The sequence below is a fragment of the Phascolarctos cinereus genome, unplaced genomic scaffold (assembly GCF_003287225.1).
Source record: "Phascolarctos cinereus isolate Bilbo 61053 unplaced genomic scaffold, phaCin_HiC Scaffold_726;HRSCAF=1367, whole genome shotgun sequence".
NCBI lineage: Eukaryota > Metazoa > Chordata > Mammalia > Diprotodontia > Phascolarctidae > Phascolarctos > Phascolarctos cinereus.
In genome coordinates, this window is record NW_027556098.1 from 309,085,476 (window position 1) to 309,105,777 (window position 20,302).

At 40.5% G+C, this 20,302-nt stretch overlaps 1 protein-coding gene across 6 annotated transcripts in view; it reads right to left on the reverse strand.

The window, feature by feature from the left end:
• CADM1 (cell adhesion molecule 1) overlaps positions 1-20,057 on the reverse strand; it is a 364,942-nt gene extending 344,885 nt beyond the window's left edge. For all 6 annotated transcript variants that reach the window (XM_020989718.2, XM_020989717.2, XM_020989715.2 and 3 more), the window contains exon 1: positions 19,892-20,057. In XM_020989718.2, the coding sequence (XP_020845377.1) occupies positions 19,892-20,024 (133 nt within the window). In that variant the 5' untranslated portion in view covers positions 20,025-20,057. The remainder of the gene's footprint in view (positions 1-19,891) is intronic.
• Positions 20,058-20,302: the final 245 nt, after the last annotated feature.

Consider the following 20,302-nt stretch of genomic DNA (forward strand, 5'->3'; position numbering starts at 1 on the left):
GCTTGTATTGTACATAGTTAACTTGCCTGTTGCCTCCCCCATTAAAACGTAAGCACAGACTGCTTCTGCTTTTCTTTATATCCCCAACACTTAGCACAGTGCCCGGCACAGAGTCGCTGCAATTCCATCATGATTGTGCCATGACTGACAAATGTCATCTATCCCTCAGAGTACAGCAGGGCCATCATTTCCCTAGTCTTGAACATTTAGCTTTCTCCTAAACACAGCCTAAGAATGCATTCATTTTCTTGGCTGCCAAAACACTATTGACTCATACTGAAGTCCACTAAAAACTCCACTCATTTTTTTTTCAATTTGCTCTTTAGCTATGCCAACCATTTTGTACTTAGGAAGTTAATTGCTGAACCCAAAGACTTTACACTTAGCTCTATTACCTTTCATCTTATTTGATTCAGCCCAATATTTTAGCAGCTAGAATACTGGGCTGAATCAAATATCTTGACTCTTCCAATCCTTCCTGGCTTTCTATCATCTACAAATTCAACAAGCCATCATCCAAATCACTGATAAAATTGTCAAATAGCACATAGCCTTGGAGAATTCCACTGAAGACATCTTTCCAAGTGGACAAGGTACCATTATTACTCTACTCTGGATCCAACCAGTCCTAAATCCACCACACTCTACTCTTAACTAGCCCTATCTCTCCATTTCATTTCCAATGCTTCAACAGAATCTAGTCAAACGGTATCTGTAAAATTACCTTGACTAGCACTGGACCTATAATTTCATTAATAAGAAAACTCCCAGGTGAGGAAATTCCTTCTACTAATGCAGGTGGGCACCTTCTTTACAAGGCCTAGTTTTAGAGACATGCCTGGAGCACTGGGAGGCTAAATGACTTGCACAAGGTGATCATACACTCAATATATGCCAGAAGGGGTGGGTAGCAGAACCCAGATGTTCTTCTCTTTGAGGGTAGCTTTCTATCCACAACACCACTCTGTCCTTTATCACCTTAACAAAAAAAGGAAATCTGGTGATGGTCTTACATGACCTGCTATCAATGAGGCCATGCTTGTTCTTTATGATCCCTTTCACTAAGCATCCCTTTAATAAGAAACTGGGGGGGGGGGTCTGGATCTGTATTTTCATTCATTACAACAATGCAGATAGGGAACTTCCAGTGTCAACTCCCCCTCCACCAATCCAAGTCACCATCCCATCTGTAATTTAGTTATAAAGATATGCCTGAGGTCCTCTAAGTTAAATGACTTGCTTCTACTTCCAAAGCTAATAACATATTCTAGAATCTTGTCAAGAACTGAAGCATGCTCACTTACCTATAGTTTTCAGATTCCATTCACTTTCTCTTTTTGAAAATCAGCCCAATACTTACCTTTCTCCAGTCCTGCTGAACCTCTCCTGTTCTCCACAATCTATGAAAAGCCACTGTCAATAATTCAATATTCATATTTTCCAGCTCCTTCAGCAAACTCTAAACATCCTCTACTTTTGCATGAAAGGTAAACAATATGGACCGACATCCTCAGGCCCAAAACACCATATCCAACATTTACAAGGCACAAGAACGGAGGGCACGATTTGTGGAAAACCTTCCACATAACATCATCATACCCTGGAGAAGGTGTAGAGTGAGAGCAACAACCTAAACCCTTAACTCAGCGCAAGTTAAGCTTGTTTACCTTTACACCACACTGAAACCATCCTTGAGACCTGAATGCTTCAGCAGACTAAAGGCTCAGACTGTTGAAGACGCCTCCTGGTCACTTCAGTACAAAACGGCCACAAGGAGCTCCAGGCCCTCTCTCTAATGCTTGGTTAGTGGAAAACGATGATTAACTCAGGCAAAGGAGCATATGGTTCAACTGAATCAACGCAACAGTCCTCAGTGTGTATCTTTGTTGAATATCCTTCTGCTATGCCTAAATAAATCTCCTTGTATTAACTGCCGAATGACCTACAGCTGTCTCCTTTTGTTTCACTATCAACTATAAACTTCCAGGGGCCTGAATCAGGCCCAGCCCAGAACAAAAGATAATATAACATGGCACCCTCTTAAGCTCCATTTTAGGAATTTTGGGCTACTGGAAGTCATGGAAATACCTGTCCTACATCACAACACACATAATGGGCTCCCATGGACAGGACAACGTTAGAGTGAAACTACAATGTCCTTGTCTTTCCTTATGTTAATATTCTTTAAAATTTAATAAAACGAAAACAAAGGGGACAACAAATGAGAAATTCTTTTTTAAATGGAGTACTCAAAATCTTTATGGGGAGGTCTGAAAGATACTTTATTGGTTCTTTTATAAGCTATTTAATTAGGTTATTAGGTTTCACAACCATTTCCATGGGGCAAAATAATGACTCTGTAATAATTCCTTCCTATTTTTTGCTTCCTCCTGCTCAGCCATCTTCAAACCAAACCTATAGTACCTCAACACAACTGATGTCAGTCAGTATGTCTAGTCTTTCCCAACTTCTCCCAGAAACTCTTAAAACTATCAGAATATTAAAAAAAAACCAACCATATGCTGTTGAGCAGCTGTCAGAGATTTAAAATAAAAAAGAGCCTGAAATTTGTACGTTCAATATAAAAAGATTAGGTGAAGCAATTCAGAATGTTTAAGAACTTTAAATCAAAGTTAAAAGCAGTTACTATGGACAGAGCTCATGAAGCTCTGCTTAAGAGTCACATTAACCTGGCAGTCAAAACTATTTAAAATGAGTAATGTTTCTTTCACATTTCACTCACTTTTAGCATCATCAAAAAAAAAAAAGATAACAACGTGAATTGGCATAAGGCAATACAGTCATGTAACTATAACCTTCAAGATTTAGCTCCCTAAGGACAAAGAAGAAGCTACTCATCTGAATACTGGATAAGCTCTCCTCCCACTTAGGCCAAAAGAGATAATTCTTCAAACAATAAACAAAAGGGAAAACTGAAATGGTTGTGAAATTCTTGCATTTTTTACAATTTACAATTTTATATAAAAACTTAATTAAATTTATATTAAAATTTAAAAATTATAATTTTACAGAAAAATAAGGGGAGAATAAACAGTTCAATCAACTTTAACAGCAACAAAAGCTAGTAAATATATTAAGTGCGAAAAAAATCTACTAAATAAAAATAACAGCCAGCATTCATACAGGACTTTAAGATTTACAACACATATTCCATATTAAATATCTCATTTGATCCCCACAACAGCCCTATTTCACTAAAACAAAGTGAATATCAATATGCTAACCTGACCATCTCACAAGTTCCTCTTAGCAATTAATACCATCAATGAACAAGATAAATGACTTAATTTTTCCTTAGTCATGGACATCTCAGGAAGTAAAGCTCATCTAATGACCTATCACTGCTAAGATCCAATCATCAACAAGTTCCTTCTAAGTCTAAATATTATGGACCGATGATCCTGCCTACAAGAATAGACCAGTCATCAACCACAACTAATATGAAGAATTTCATACAGATTTCTTGCTTTTATACTGAAGAGTTAAGGAAATGCAGACTACAACACAGCGTGTTGCCATATTAGGACTGAGTTACACTCTCACTACTCAACTGTAAATCAAAATGCTCCCACACATCAATTTAATTCCCTACCCCCTGCTGACTAATATTCACTAAGGAACCATGCACAGTTTTTCCGGACTTTGCACAGCACGCCGAAAACCAGGGTGGCAAAAATTAATCTACCAAAAGAATGGGAGCTGCCGTGAAGCTGACCTAGATTCCTCCCGCCATCATGATTGTTCCCTATACTGTACTGGGGTTTGTTTTTTAAAAACAACATACTTTTCTACAACCACCCAAACTCATCTTCAAGCTTAAGGAAAACACGGTTATTTTTCCTTCATTAGATCAAACACATGGATGACTACAAGGGTTCATTTTAATATTGCTTTAGATTCAATGCCAGAAGCTCAAGAATCACTGCAGATACAATGAATTGGCTAGAAGTGATTTCAAATCACATCTAAGCTCCTGACCCTACCATGAGGCCCTCAGTTATTTACTCTCCCATTTACCTATTCAAGCTCATCTCTCATCATTCCCCAGTTTAAAATGAAATGTTTCTTTCACATTTCATTCACTTACAGCATTCCCCCCCAAAAAAATTTATAAATATACACACACACACACACACACACACACACACACACATATAATGTTTAGAAACAAACTTCTTCAAAACCATACTAGGATAATAAGTGGTGGGGTCTTGCCTGCCAGAGATTTCTTTTTTTGACCCTGGGAACAGAATAACTTTTTCAAGTAACTCAGCTTTCTCTTCCGTAAAATAAGGTGATCTCCAAAAGTTCCTTCTGGTCCTAACATGTTGTTTATTACTCTTCCATCATGACTCACCTTCTATAAAAGAAGTCTTCTCTACTAACCACAATCCACCCTAACCATCCTCTCCCTTTACGTTTTCTCAGCAGTTATATCATTATGCACTGTTGTTGCCTAACATTTTTCCTGTTTTCTTGTCTCCTCAAGCTAAAAGCTCCTAGCATATTATCTGAGTTGAAAGTGTGACCCTAGAGGATATCTAGTCTAACCAGTACCTAGATAGGAATCCCTTAATAAGTAAGTAGTCTTTTTTTAATTAATTTTTTCAATTAGCAAGAATTTCTTTTATCTCCCTCCCCACCTCCTTCAACTGATCTCAAACGGCATGATCTTGAATTCTCTTACACCATTCTGGTTACCATTCTTTGCATACACTCTAACTTATCAAACTGAGGGCATACTTATTTTTTACTTTATTTGTATCTTCCACGATATCTAACTGAATGCTATACCCACAGGTAACTCCATAAATGCTTACTGAATGAATAACTCTGATCAGCTTTTCCATTATAGCTGGATTATAAATTCATTTTTCATATCTGCCTCCTCCCCCTCCCCAAGTACAGTGGAAGAGTAGGTCAATATATTAAGAGATCCTGACATCACTAAAAAAAAAAAACCCTACAACCTTGAAATACATTCTATTAAAACAGAACTTTCTATCTACTCACCTTATGAAATAAGGATAAAGAGATGTAATCACTGGGATATTAATTTGGAAATAGAGATCATTCTTGGTTAGAGAAGGTGAACATTCTGTTAGTGCCTTTGCCTGAAGTCATAGTCCTTATGATGACCTGATTTCTACTTCTTCAGCAGAAACCGATTATAAGGTTTGAGGACATTTCAGGAGTAAAAGCACTGCAGAAGAAGTGGGCTATTTAACTTATCATTTTGTTTTCATACAAACATCCAGAGTAAGAAAACAAGTAATCCAGAAAGCAGGCCCTAGATGTAACTGTTTTTCCAACAAGGTGTTTCAAAGCCTTCACCATCCAATTCTACAGTAGATGGAATTGATGGACTAGTCTTTTCCTCTCCTTGGACAATACTGAATCATATACTACACACTAACATGCTGACAAAAATTTTATTTCAGATATATAATTTTTCTAGCATATAAACATCGAATCTATTTGCTTGTCAGTTGGCCCACACTGCAACTGATATATTTACTGGAGGTAAGGCTGGTGAAAGAGGATTGGTTATGTGCTTCTCACAAGCAGTATTTCTCTAAGGAGGTAATCCCTAGAAAAATGTCCACCAAGAAACAGAATATGACATATTTTGGTAAGCAAGGAAGATAGATCATTCTTCTCAAAACCTAAACTAATTGAGCTAATCCACACAAAATGCCTAAGCAAATACAACTGTGTAACCTAAGACAATCTATAGCTATATAGCTGCAAGGAAAACTTTGATAAAGCACTCTTAATTCCCCATAACTCAAAGCAGTTAAAGAACCAAGGCATGAACCAAGTTGCCTACATGCCTTAGGCAGGGAAAAGAGAAGGTTAAATAGATGGATGTGAGCTAAAGAGAGCTCTTTAGGAAGGAGCTATAAAAAACAAGGTATGATAGGTCCTCCTCCCCGTCCAACACTGTCAGGGCGTTGGAATTACTGATTAGGGATCAAAATTGACGGCTTCCCCAAAGTTATCACATGTGGTAGTGAGAAAAATAGCTTTTAAAAAATGTCTCTTCAAGGTCACAAATATATCAATGTCACAAATGCATTTAAAAAAATATTACAGCAATAAACTCCAGTTAGAAAAGGTTCCACCTCTATATTCACAGGAAAGAACAAACTCCAAACTTCTCCTAAATTAAAAATAAATGCTGGAAAGCACACACACTCTCATGCTTTCTCATCTTCCTAAAGAACACACACACACACAACACAATACACACACAGTCAAAGAAAAAAAACAAACCTTTTTCCAATTAAATATCTGATCATTTTGCTCATTTAAACTTAATTTTAACAATATATTATCTGACAGAAACAGTGGACATTACCAGTACAAATAGTGTAAGCATTTCCACAAAACAGGCTGGCTAACCATCTCATTTAAAAAACAGAGACTCTGCAACAAGCAGTTTCTCACACTTGATCCGATTACTATGATCTATTTTTTGATCCTGTAGCCACGGACTCGACATATATCTTTATTACGGCGCAGGAAAAACTGTTACCCTGGGGTTTAAATTTCCCTATTTTCACCATGTCTCTTCTGAGAATATATATCAGTTTTGAGACAAGCCTCTGGTGTAAGCTAAGGTAGAGAGAGGCTGATGGTAGAGTCGATAAGTTTCTCAGTTTGTTACCTCATTGCTAACATGCTGATACCACTTCCACAATGACTTCAATCCATATCATGTTCAGGGATAGAAACTGGTTCTCTCTTATCCACTGCCTATTAGGTATGTGTCCTTTAATGAAAGATGGACTTACCTTCTACTTCTAGCAGTTCCACAATAATTAAATGTACCCAAACATACTCATCCCTCCTAAAGGTCCAGGCTTAGTAGCACAGCATGACATAAGCAGGAGAAACACAGTTATGAGCCAAGGATCTTCATTTCTATAAACTTTGAACAAGACAATGGCTAAGCCCATATTCTCCAAGCCCCAGTAAAAGCTACATGCCCTAACACTTTCTGTCAGTACCAAATGAAAATAGGCCAATTGCATTAACTGCTATAAAGCTGTATATGTTGGGAACAAGGTGGCTGATAAGTCTAAAAGCTTACCAGTACAAAAGCTGTGTTAACCCTTCCATTGTAAATAGGATTGGTGAGAATATTAACTGTAATTTAACAGACAAAAGGCAATTTTTCTCTCTTATGAAGGCTACCTCCAATTGGATAGGAATTATTGGTCAGAAACAGGGCAGTGGATGGTCAAAATCAACACTTGTGAAGCTAGTCCATAATCATACAATAGTCTGTATGAAAAGAAAGACCCAAATCTTATCTATACCTTTTTTTGGGATTTCCTAAGTCAGCCTAGCATATATAAATTTGTTTACCATGTTTAGTGAATGATAGCAGTTTGGAACTATCATACAAGATGAAAGGTGATTAGAAGTTTTTTTTTAAAGGCGTCTAAAGTAAAATAAAACCAAATGAAAACACTGTATACAGCCACAGTCAAATGACAGAACCCAACTGAGAACTCAACATGCCTGACAAATAATGGGAAAGAACAAGCAGTACTAATATCTACATACTTCATTTAATACACACTTCAGGCATCCATGATTTTTTTTAGCGTTGGAACTCCTTCCAGGAACGTATCATTATCCCTGCATGACTCAGTGAATGGTATTTGAGACAAAAAAGATTCATCACCTCCCTGCCAACTTGATAACGAGCTCCACCTAATTTCCACCAACAGACCATGCTTAGATTCTTCCACTCAAGCCTTCTTGACAAATATATTTAAAGTTTTTGCACTAAGAGATTTAAAAGTTAGGTAAGACATGTTATAATTTCAATATATGATACTTAAACCCTCCCAAAAAGCATCTATCATTATGTGCACACTAGGACAGCATTTAATTATCACCATCAGCTTCAACAAGGTGATTCTATTTATTCTCCAGAGAAAATCTGTCCAGAAATGCGATCTCACTTAGTGGTCTGACTGCTGTTTTTCTTTCTGATGTTACCTCTTGGAAGAGTACATCCTTAGTGAACCCTTCCAACCCTGATATTTCCTACTATCCAGAGATATTTTATCACACGAATGGTCATTGCTACTAATGCATATATGGCAGCTTCCTAACCAATAATATACTTTATTAGCATTGTGCTCTAATAAAAACAAATTTTATACAACCAGAACCAACATCTTTTTAAATACACATCAGATCTCACACTATTTGTAGTAGTACTAGTGGTGGTGGTAGTAATATTTATGTAGTGCTTTAAGTTTTGCAAAGAACTTAACAAACATTATCTCATTTTATCCATACGACAACTCTGGAGGGTGGATGCTATTATTGTCACCATTTTACAGATGAAGAAACTGAGACAGACAGAGGTTAAGAGATTCACCCAGGGTCATGCAGCTAATAATTATCTGACTTAGGATTTGAACTCAAATCTTCCTGCCTCCAGGTCCAGTATAACTTCTAAATCAAATTTTTAGTCTTACTGTTCTATAAGCTAAACCGGATTTCCTCCTTGCCTAGTCTGGTTCAGTGACTGTTTTGCTTTAGGAAAAAAGGACTAGCCAACATCAATCTGATTACCCACAAAAATGATTTTTTTTAAGACATCACTTTGCAAGGATAGCACCTACACAAAACAGGCAGAGAAAGGTATAGTTCAGGGTCATTTAATTTAATCTCTATTTGAACCTTTCAAAAGATAAAACCACTGAGGCAAACAATTCAGTCCTAAATTAATTGGGGGAGTTTCTGTTTCAGAAGTTCCCAGTGTTTAGGTAAGTGTTTCTTCAAGAAAAATAAAGCAATGTTCTTTTCTCTTCAAAAGGGTGCGTCAGGCTGATGATCTGTGACCATCCCTGGCTTAGTGTTCCTAGCCAGATATACCTGAGGGACAAAGAAACACGATACTGCTAGTTACCTAAATCCTCACTCTGCGATTTCACAAACACAGACATTTTCTAACTCTCTACAAATGTTCTACGATACAACTATGCCTCCTCATTGCTTTTAATTATTATGCCATACAACCGCCTGCCAATGGACAAGCTGAAGAATAACTTGATCATAAGAAAAAAGATCTTCATCAGAAGATGGCTGACCACCCAACTGAAGAATGTGTCTGAAAACAGTGACTCATAAAACCACTTACTAAGGCAAGGAAAGAATGCCCACATAAATTAAATCTCAACTCTTTTAATGTATTTTATATCTAAGTATTAGGGAAGCTAAGTGGTACAGCAGACAGAGCACCAGGTTTGGAGTCAGGAAGATCTTGAGTTCAAATCCAGCCTCAGATACTGACTAGCTGTATGACCCTGGACAAGTCACTTAACCCTGCCTGCCTCAACTTCCTCATCTCTGTAGAATGAGATGGAGAAGGAAATGGCAAACCACTCTAGGATCTTTACCAAGAAAACCCCAAATGGCATCACAAAGAGTTGGACATGACTGAAACGAATGAACAATCTACATATCGAGCTTAAAACAAAATGAGGAAGGAATGGTGAGAAATACTGCCTCCAGATACCACCTGTGAAAAGGGCCTTCAACCAAAGTGTATGCTCAGAGGCAGCAACCAACGTTTCAGCTTTCCTTGGCGGCTTTCAGAACTCACTTTCTTGGATATCGCCCTACTGGGAGGAAAAAAAAGGCAGCCAAAGTGAGAGGCCTACCAGGAGGCTCCAAAATCTGCTGAAGACTGTTGATAGTTATGGAGTGTTGCTGTGAAACCTAATTCGTTGAAAATATTTATTTAGTGATGCAGACCAGTGCCTCAGAGACTTGTCCTTCCATCAGGGCACAGTTCCCCAAACATGTGTTTCTTAGTCATTTAAGGCAAGAAATATGAGAAGAGTTAACACTCAATCTGGTACCAGTCTCCCTTGGATTCTGCCCTCTCCTCTTCACAAGATGTGTTCTGCTAATCCGTGCCCAGAACAGTAGCTCCCAGCAAAGTACCTGAGATTTTTGACCTATGGCAGTCTCACTGTTTCCAGGTGGCCTTAATGGTTTTCCCTGAAGGTCTTGCTTTCTCAACTTGTAATTTTTAAGCCAATTACATTGTTTTAATACAGCAGTAAAGCTCAATGTTCAAACACCATCTTCTGCGCATGCACAATAAATTCTCAACATTTTAAAGTTTAAAACCGTCATTAAAAATATAATCAAAATATCAAGACGTGATGGCAAAGAAATGCCTAGAATTTAAAAAAAAATTATTTATGTATAAATCTGCAAAACAGAATGGGAAATACCAGTATTGGGGTGTATTGTGAATACTGCATGTTAATGAGGATGAATTCTGTTTTCATGATAGGTTTAAGCTAACATGTTACTCCTCAAAGTAGGCAAGGAGAGTTCTCAGCTATTCTCCATCTGTAAAGCAGGAGAGATCATGCAGGAAAGACCAGATACTGGAGTCACTTGAAAGTAACTACTCATCACAGTAGGGCTGGGTCAGGGCTGGACTGGGCCGAAAATGGAAGGAAAGATTGCGGTGAGTGTTTTAGACATGATAGAGCAATTGGTGGAGAGCTCTGAAGCAAATTCTGAGGCATCTGAAATTGATATAAGACACAATTATGGACCAGCATACGTTTCTGAGCTGTAGAGTGACATGGTCAAAACAACATTTAGAGACAATTATTGCTGATATGTCCAAGCTGGGTGGTCAAAAAGCAGAGATTGACAGCAGGGAGGCTAGACTGTAAACTACTACAACATTATCCATGGTGAGGCAATTTAAGATTTTGGACTATCATAACTGCTACAAAAATGAAGACAAAAGGAATGGGTGTGGTTAGGAAATGATCAGTCCAATTTGCTATTAGATTACAAACATGAAGAGCAGTGGAAAGGACAGTAATTAGCAAAGACTCCAAACCTGGGATCCTGGATTTTGAAGAAGATAGTGTCATTCAAAATAACAGTGAAATTGGGAATCGTTGGCAGCTGTTTGAGAGAAATGATGGGCTGGATTTTTGATGTGTGAAATTTGGTCTCTAATCAAATGGACAGAATTACAAACCATGAGTACTACATAGTAAAAGCTTTGGTTTTCAAACAACCCCTCTGGACCTCAGTTTCCTTAATTGTAGGTGAAAAGGTTAAGCTTATAAACCTTATGGAACATCTCAAACTTCATTTATAAATCAAATTCAGAATTGAAAAGCTTCTTTCCCACCACTCAATTTTCCTCATAAAATAAGTATATGCCACCTCCCAAGCAGTCTTGGTTAGGAGGATGTATGACACAAAATAGCCTCCAAGTTACCATTGACCAGAACCACGTAACAAGAATTCCGCTCCTATACATTTGGGAATGGATATGATGTAAACTTTCTCAGCACAGGCCTCAAGGAGGGTGATCAAGATGGGAAGGAAACATAAGCCATGGGGAACTGCGAGGTTTTTAGCCTCAAAGGCAGAAAACGTGGAGCAAGATAAACTATAGTAGTCAAGGAGAAGAAAAATTAGACTTGCTTGGTCACAGAGAGTAGACCTAAGGGTAATGGTTCTAATATTCTGGGAGGTAAATTTTGGCCCAATGTAAAATAGTTAAGAAAACCATACTAAAATAAAGCCTTAAGGGGGCAGCTAGATGGTGCAGTGAATAGAGCATCAGCCCTGGAGTCAGGAGGACCTGAGTTCAAATCCAACCTCAGTCACTTACTAGCTAGCTGTGTGACCCTGGGCAAGTCACTCAACCCCCACTGCCTCCAAAATTAAAAAAAAAAACACAAAATGAAACCTTAAAAAAATAGTAGATTTTCTTTCTATCACTGGAAATGTTTAAGTACAGGTTTGTATGACTACTAGTCAGGGGTAATGTAAAGGGAAACCATTGTTCTGAAAGGCATCTTTTTTGAACTACTAAGATTCTACAACTTTATGACTGGCAGACAACTCACGGACCCTCATGGACTTAACCACAGTTCCGTAACACATTGCTACATCACTAAAAACGGAATGGGCACTCTAAGCTTCCTATGAACTGTGGCCTGCTTAGCCTTGGAAAAATGTTGCTTGTACTGTACGGCCTTTCCAAAGTCAGCAGACCTGACACACCACCTCATTCTGGAGTTAGGTTTAAATCCTATGTCTGATGCTAAAACAGTGCAGCCATAAACAAGTCACTTAACCTCTCTGAGCCTCAGTTTCTTCATCTATAAAATGGGCATAATACACGTAGTACCTCTTCATAGTGTTCGTCGGGAGGTGAAATGACGTAATGCTTTGTAAATATCAATTTTATTACTGTAGTTGTTTTCGCTATCATTAGTGCACCAAGCAGCTTCTCTCTCAGATCACTGCATTTTAAGCCTATTTAACGTTTCTGAAATAGCTAAATCAAAGTTTGAGGTCAATTGATTACATTCCAACAAAACAAGTGCAAAATATTTTTTTTTGTTCAATTGCAAAGACGTTCTTAGGCCAGTGAGAGTTGATCTTCATATGCCTTTATTTCAGGAATCTTTTTGTTTTAACAGTTTTGGTTGGGTTTTTTTTTTTTAAGTTACCTGATTCCCCTCTGTCTCACCCAAAGTTTCTCTTTTTCAGCAATGCAGGTCACGCATCACTTGGCTGTATATAAACGTAAATATCCACACCTCTCTTCTAACCCTAGTTGGGAGTCAACTGTACCAAAGATTTTGAGAGCCAGCACTGGAAGATCTTCAAAGAGAAACTGCCCATTAACCACAACAGCAGCTGCTGGCTGGAGCATGCAATTTAAACCTCTGAAAAAAGAAACTGTGGCTTCTGAAATTTAAACAAGGAGGTACCACTTGTAATTACAAACATTCCAGTGGGTTCCTTCCTTCATTGATGGTTTCCAAACAAAAGCTTTTTATTTGATTTTGGTGGCACTCCCCAAACACTCAATGTAGCATTGCTTTGTGCTTTCTTGTGCCAGGTCCAGTTCCCCAGGAGAGACGCAGGAAGCTTTCACCTGGCCAGCTCAATTCGTACCCCACTAAACCATCATATGTGTAATTACTTGTTTGGCTGGAAACCAGAAAATCAAATGCTTCAGATTTATGGTCCACATTAAATACAATGCTCAAGAAAAAGCCTGTTTTTCTAAAAACTCACATCCCATGAACCTCTCTGAAAATGGAGCCAACCGCTTTTAATAACAGGGCAAAAAAAAGCTCAGAGGATTACCACTAAAGCATTCCAACACTTTGGACTAAATTTAAAAGTTATACTTTTTTTTAAAATAAATGCAGAAATGTACTGTTAAATGTAGTTAAGTCTCTTTTCTTCTCTCCTCTCCTGCCATCCAAAAAAACTACAAAATACATACATTTTTCATATAGGCCTCAAGTACCAAGTATTTTGTAATTATACTGATTATAAAATATAGAATGTAAACACTTAAGATGGCCAGTCCAAAATGGCAAAAGAAAGGAATAAACACATTTTCTTTTGTTTTCACTGTTTCTTACATTTACAAACATAAAGACAAATAAAGCCACTGAAATTTTAAAATACTGACATATCATTAAAATGTCTCCCAACCACTAAACTAAGAAAAACCATGCCAAGGACAGCATACAGAAAGAACTCTGGCCCTTAAGAAAGACCTGGTCATTAGAACCATTATTCTGCAGCTTCCTGCTGCTTGTCGGCTGAACAACCTTAGATTAGTCACTTAACTTCTCTGAGCCTCAGTTTCCACATTTGTAAAACAAGGGTAACAATATTGGCAACTATATACTTTACAGGGCTGGTATAAATGAGATGGTATGGAAAATACTCTCTAAACAACAAAGCACTCTATAAATATATCATCTTTATTATTAAACTTTTCTACCTTTAATATTATTTTTCTAGGTAAGAGGACTTCCTCACATAAATGGAATTGTCCAAATTGATCAAGGTAAAACAAAGCAACTAAAACTGAAAACTGGGGAGACAACATTGACTTTAGAGGACCTAGATTCAAATTCTGTCTAGAACACTTCCTACCTCTGTAACCTCAGACAAGTCACTGAATCTCCCCTGGCATTGTTTTCCTATTCTGTGAAATCAGGGAACTGAATTCTGTGGCCCCTAAGGTCCCCTGGTCTCATCCATCTCTAGATCGATAATCCTATGAGCAGTTTCCATTTCTTCACATTTATAAAACCAAGCTTAAGCACTAAAGCATCATCCCACATCAAACAAAATTTACTAAAACTAAAGCCCTAACCTACCCAAATCAGAGTCTAATAAGTCCAGTCCACACTGCAAGCACATCCTCCGTGCTTAATTAGCTTCTCCAGCAGCCTATCTACTACCCAATGATTTTATACTTCAACAATCCCTCTCTCCCTTTCCTCTCTTTTTTATCTAAACCAAATAGGTGCAGCACTGGATTCACCTGTGAATTCAGTCAAGAGATAATGTATATAAAGCACTTTGAAAAACCTGAAAGTGTTGTATAAATATCCGTTATTATTGCAATTATTATTATTAGGGATACTAATAATATTACTATTAGCATTACTAATACTAGTAATACTATGACCAATACTAATAGTATTACTATTAGGACCACTAATTAGTGATCCTAATAGTAATATCATTATTAGTGACCCTAATAATAACCATTCTTATCACCCACACCCCCAGAGGTCAAACTGCTGCTGGGAAAACCCAGAAGTGGTTTTTATCACTACCTGAGAACGTCCTAATTCTGATGCCAGCTTCATATCTTTCATAGAAGGAATCTCATGTGTTTATGCTGAAGAGAAAGGACAAATTTGGATCCAGCTAAGATAAATCTATTTCTGTTCAAACGTAACACTTAGACCATGGACACAGTCCCCAACTCCCCTGACAAGAATTTCTTAGACAGCTTTTACTATACTATTCAATGCCAGTGTATGGCCAATTAAGTCCAAAGATTTTAGGGTCACTTGTTAACACTAAATAGGACCCTGATAAAGACAAGTCCCTTTTTTCCCCACCGCAGGTATATTCTCATAATTCCAAAGGTTTCTGAAGCTATAATTATTCCTGAAGCCTCCAAACTCTGAAATGTTCTTAGCCAAGATACATCATGAATGACACTGCAGTCTTTTCAGGGCATCACTGTTCTGTGTAGGAAGTTAATGAGAGAAGCCCATGACTAGTAGGAGGCAGGAGACTTGGGTTCTAGTCCTAGCTGTCACTAAGCACTGTGTAACCGTAAGCAAGTCACTTAATCTCTGAGCCAAAATTTTTTCAGTGATTATCAAGTGAGAAGACGGAAATAAATGACCTCTTCCATCGTTACACTTCTATGAATCTATGACTATCACAGGCTCCTCACAGGTGAAATTAAGAAAGACCTCCTTATCCCTGAAGTGTTTTATTTACAAAGAAATGACCATGTACATCTGTCTGTGTGTATATATACAATATATATGCTTCTGACACGTACCATTAGAAGCTTTTATGGGACTAATTAGCTCCCAACTCAAAGAAGCAAATTTTCAATTCTGCAACAGATGTCGCTGTGTGATTTCTTCCTTCCATGCTGGTGTTTCTCGGTTAATAAATGCCCAGTGCAGCGGTCAGTAATATTCTTCTTAACTGAATATATACAGAGATAGGAATTTTATGGCTTTATTTCCCTTGAGTTCTCTCTTCTAATACTAGAAGTTTTCTTTCAATATCATAATGTTGATTAGCTTGACTCAATTTAACCAGGTCCTCATTAAAATGAGCCTTATTTTTAAGTTGCTTTTTGTGCAAATGAGGATTCCAAGTGGCAGATACAGCATTCAAAGATTATCATACACAGAAAGAAAATTAAAGAGTCTGAGATGGTGTACATTCATAACAATGTTATGAAAAAAATTTTAAAGCCTGAATATTGTTTAGTGAGCCAAAACTCCAGGCCAAGAAGCATTAAAAATTCACTGTGCATGAAACTAAAATTTACCAGGTACTGGCAAAAGTCACTATAAACTCCAAAAAGAGTAATACTATATATAAGAAACACAAGAACCTAGTTTTTAAGTGGCAAGTCTAAGTGCAATAACATAAAATAAAATAAAATAAAGTAGCTAATATTGCAATTTCGAAACAACTTAGCCTGACATTCGTTATCAGATGTCATACAAAAGTGTCATCTCTTCCTGCTACAATCATCCATATCAACAGGTAGCTGAGTTAGGAAGTGGGTCTTGAGAAGTATCTCTTAAGCAGAGGAACCAGTCACCTTTCTCTGCTCCTAGGGGAGCTCAGGAAGACGAGCACTCAATGTGTCCTGGATTCATCTTCTCTCGGACCAACTCCAAAAGGATGAAAAGTCAGGAAGGGAGGAAGTGAAAGTGTCACACCAGTTTACTTCTTCCCCAACCCACTCCCCTTTACCAAGAGGGCCATTGGGGAAAACTGGATAGAGCATGTACAACATACATATGAATAAAGCTCTTTGTTCCAGAGAACTGCCTGCTCTTTTATTCCCCCTTTTTTCGTATTTGTTCATTTCAAAAGATTACTCAATGGGTCTCTTGTTCTTCCAAAATGTCCCAGGCAAATAATGCAAGCTTGTCTCGACACACAAGTCACTAAATGAAGCCTTGTGTGTCTCCAGTGACACACTGTAAATATAAAGTGGCATTAATGAGGGATATTTTATCAAAGCCATCACAGACAAGAGCAAGTCCCTCCTGCAAGGATTCAACTAGATATAAGGAAACATAACAATACCGAGGGTGGCACTTTGCAAAGTCTCCTTTCCTGGGAACACTAGCCCAGACAAGCCTCTACAGAAAGGACCCAGCCTTGAGCTGCCCACCCAAAGGACTACCACCTACCACTAAGACCCACTTTCTAACACCCACCAAAGGAAGAAGGATCAACTACCCTTACTTCACTCATATTTAAAATGTGATCAGAAATGCAAGCAAAATATAGGAAACAATATTATCTACTCTAACGGTGAGTTTTTAAGTAAGCCTCAGCAACCCCATTTTAGTTGCACGTCATTAAACATCCATTTCATCCAAACCACCACCCCTAGATGGACAGGGAAGAAATTCTCTTTCAAAGACAGATGGATTTGGCTATAAGGGAAAAGAGAATAAGATCTACTGTACCAAGGCCTTCTGTGGCCTTCTTTAGCTTTTCCAGGATAGATAAAAATGGAACTAGACCAATCGAAGTTAGGAGGCAGCACCAACAGGTTTCCTTTGATTCAGAACCGGAGGCCTCAGAGCAGGCTCAAAGCTTTTGTAAGCGCTGAGGGAGAAGGGCCCCACCCTCCTATACCCCTTCCCTCAAAAATTCTCATCTGGAGTCTAAGACCTGTAGCTATAGCGAAGAGCCCCTTAATGCCACCACCAGATCATTATTACATATAAAAATAATCTCAAGGAAAAGTCATCCAAAAATATATTACTCCCTGCTGCAAATCAAACCCAATTACTTTCTAATTTGAACACAATCTGATAACCAGCATACAAACAGTGATGTACTCAAGAGCAAGAAGCTGCTTCCATGGTAACTGGTAACAGAATTTTCGTGTAGCTTTGACATGCACGGTTGAGTTCCCGATCTCTCCTTTACAAGTCAGCATATATCCCACTCAGGGAAGGCAACTTCTTACAGAAAGATAGTTACAAATATAGTACTGTTACTACTAACACCACTCCTTCAATGAGCAGGCTTGACAGGCTATGCATAATCTAATAGTACTTTGCAGTGATTATAGATCTCCCATTTTTAGTCTAAAGGAAATATATCCCTAGCAGCGCTCTTCCTTCTTTTTTGCAGCCAATACAAGTCTATTGTTGCTTCTATTATGCGCCAGTTACAGAGCCTTTACACACACACTCACGTTTAACTGACACTGGCGCTTTTTACAATGCAGCAGCATGAGGGATCTCTTTCAGGAACATTTTATTGAACCCATCCAGTCTCAGACATAGCAGAAATGAAGTTGTAACTACACCAGCATCGGCTGAGGCCAAACCCAATTACCTTGTAACTCATAAATTAAGAATTCACACAGGAAAAACACATAAAAACAACAACAGGAGACAGACAGGAAAGGAAGAAAAATCCTCGGTGGAGAAATGGAATCCGATGTCAGATTCTCACTCCCACACAGACCCAACAGGCTCGGCTTTCGCAAACCGAGGACTTTCCAAAACCAGCTTTCTGGGGAAGTAGCCCAACCCAGCAACTACAAACCTCAAGGTACCCCCAACCGAGAGACACCCTCCCCCCATTACTACTAGGTGCAGTGTTTACATAACTGTATGTCCTCTATTGTGTAAACAAAAGGGACAACGAAAGCACACCGGAGGCAAAGGTTGAATAAGGCACCCCCAGAAATGCACCCTGGACCTATGGGGGGGGACACACACTGAGGTGCTAAATGAGGGGAGAATGTGCTCTCAGGATCCTCCACCACTTGTTGCTCCTTGAGTCCTGCCGCTCCTGCTCTGTCTGCAAGGAGGCTTTTTGCAGGCGCAGAGCCTTGCTGCATCCTCTCCTCCCCCGCACCCTCCTCCTAGCTCCCCACTGGGAAGGAGTGGAGAAAATAGGAAGATGTGGAGGGTGGCGGGAGTGGAAAGGAGGGGTGCAGCATTGCTGGCCTCACCGCTGGGGAAGTGCCTCAGCTCCCTTTTGTTAGCGAAAGCAAACACTGCCCTCTTCATTCCCAAACGCGCCAACGCGCCCAGCACCGGGGCAGCCACACATCGTGCTTCTCCAGCCGAGTCCTCGGCGTTTTAAACGGGGGGGGGGGGGGGGGTAGGCATGCCCTGTTCCTGGGCAAATCCAGAACCAATATCCCCACTCGGGGGAGGGGAGAGGGAATTCGGAAAATACCCATCTGCTCTATACTTGACACAAAGGCTGCGGGGAAAGGGGTGGGGGGGAATGAGAGGTACATCCAACGCCACCATCATCACTACCACCACCAGCACCTAGGGCTGGCCAAAAAGGGAGGAAAAATCCTCTCCCCAACAGCCCCTTTCCCCTACTCAACTTCCTGGAAGGGGACTCCGTCCTCAGTGCAACTGGCGGGCTCCAAGCGCCCGGCTCCCAGCTCCTCCTTCCCGCAGAGGCGGCAAGAGCGGCCGTCCCCCGCGCAGAGGAGCTGGGGGGAACTTTCCACGTCTGGAACCCAGCCAGGGAGATCCGCAGCCAAGGGGAGGAGAGAGGAGGGGTGCAATCCCGAGGGTGGAGGCAGCCTGGAGGGAAGCACGAGAGAAGCCTGCGTGCAGTTTGGAGAAGCGGGTGCGGGGGGTAGGGGGAACGCAGATTGGGGAGAAAAGAGAAGGCGATCAAATAAGTCTGGGGGTGACGGTCACAGAGAAGGACTGAGCTACTGGTGACATGGGGGACGTGAAGTCACAAGAAATTTGAAGGGGGCTTGGGGAGATAAATGGGTTAGATTGAGGAGGGGGCTCAAAAGGAGCAAACCGCAGCCCCGGGTGATGTGCAAGTCAGACGGGCAGTAGGGAGTTGGGAGAAGGCAATTGGGAACATCTTGGGGTTCCTACGCTCTCCCTCCCCCCCATATTCTCCGACCAGATGAAGCCAAGAGTCCCTCAATTTTTACCCCGCTCCCAACGTTGCTCTAGGCTGCCCAAACCGGGGAGACTGTGTTGCTGCCATCCCGGAGGAGTCCCTGGATTCCGACCGAGCTGGAAGGAGAATGGGGGAAGCACTGATCCCCGCAAACCCGCCACTCCTCACCCCGCTACGATCGCGCCCGGGCGAGGTTCCCTTGCACGCTCCTTCCCCTTCGGATTTATGAATTGGGGAGGGTAGTTGTCATGGAAACGGCCTCCCCCTCTTGGAAACGACTGCCGGGGTACGTGGAGATTCGGGGAATCGGGACCCTGGCGCTGGCACCTACCTGTGGGGATCAGCGCCGCGGCGGAGAGAAGCAACAGCAGCAGTCGGAGCCGGAGCCGGAGCCCGGGAGGCGCCGCCGCCGCCGCCGCTGCCGCCGCACACAGGGATCCGCTCGGCAGCACCGCACTCGCCATGTCGGGCACCTGCCTCAGACTGGCGGCCGCCGCTTCCTCCAGCGTCCGACCGGCCCGCTAATTAGATGTTAATGAGATGCGTTGGAGGCGGAGCCTGCACTGGCCAATCGCAGCACCCCCTCCCGCTCTCTTCTCTCTGGGGTCTCCCTCCTCCCTCACCAACTCCTCCCGCCCCACCCCCCCCGCCCCACGCAAGCCGATCGGCGGCGCGCCCGCGCCACCTGGGGGAGGGGCTTATGCAAATATGTTTATGTTAATAAGGGTCGGGTTCGCTTCCC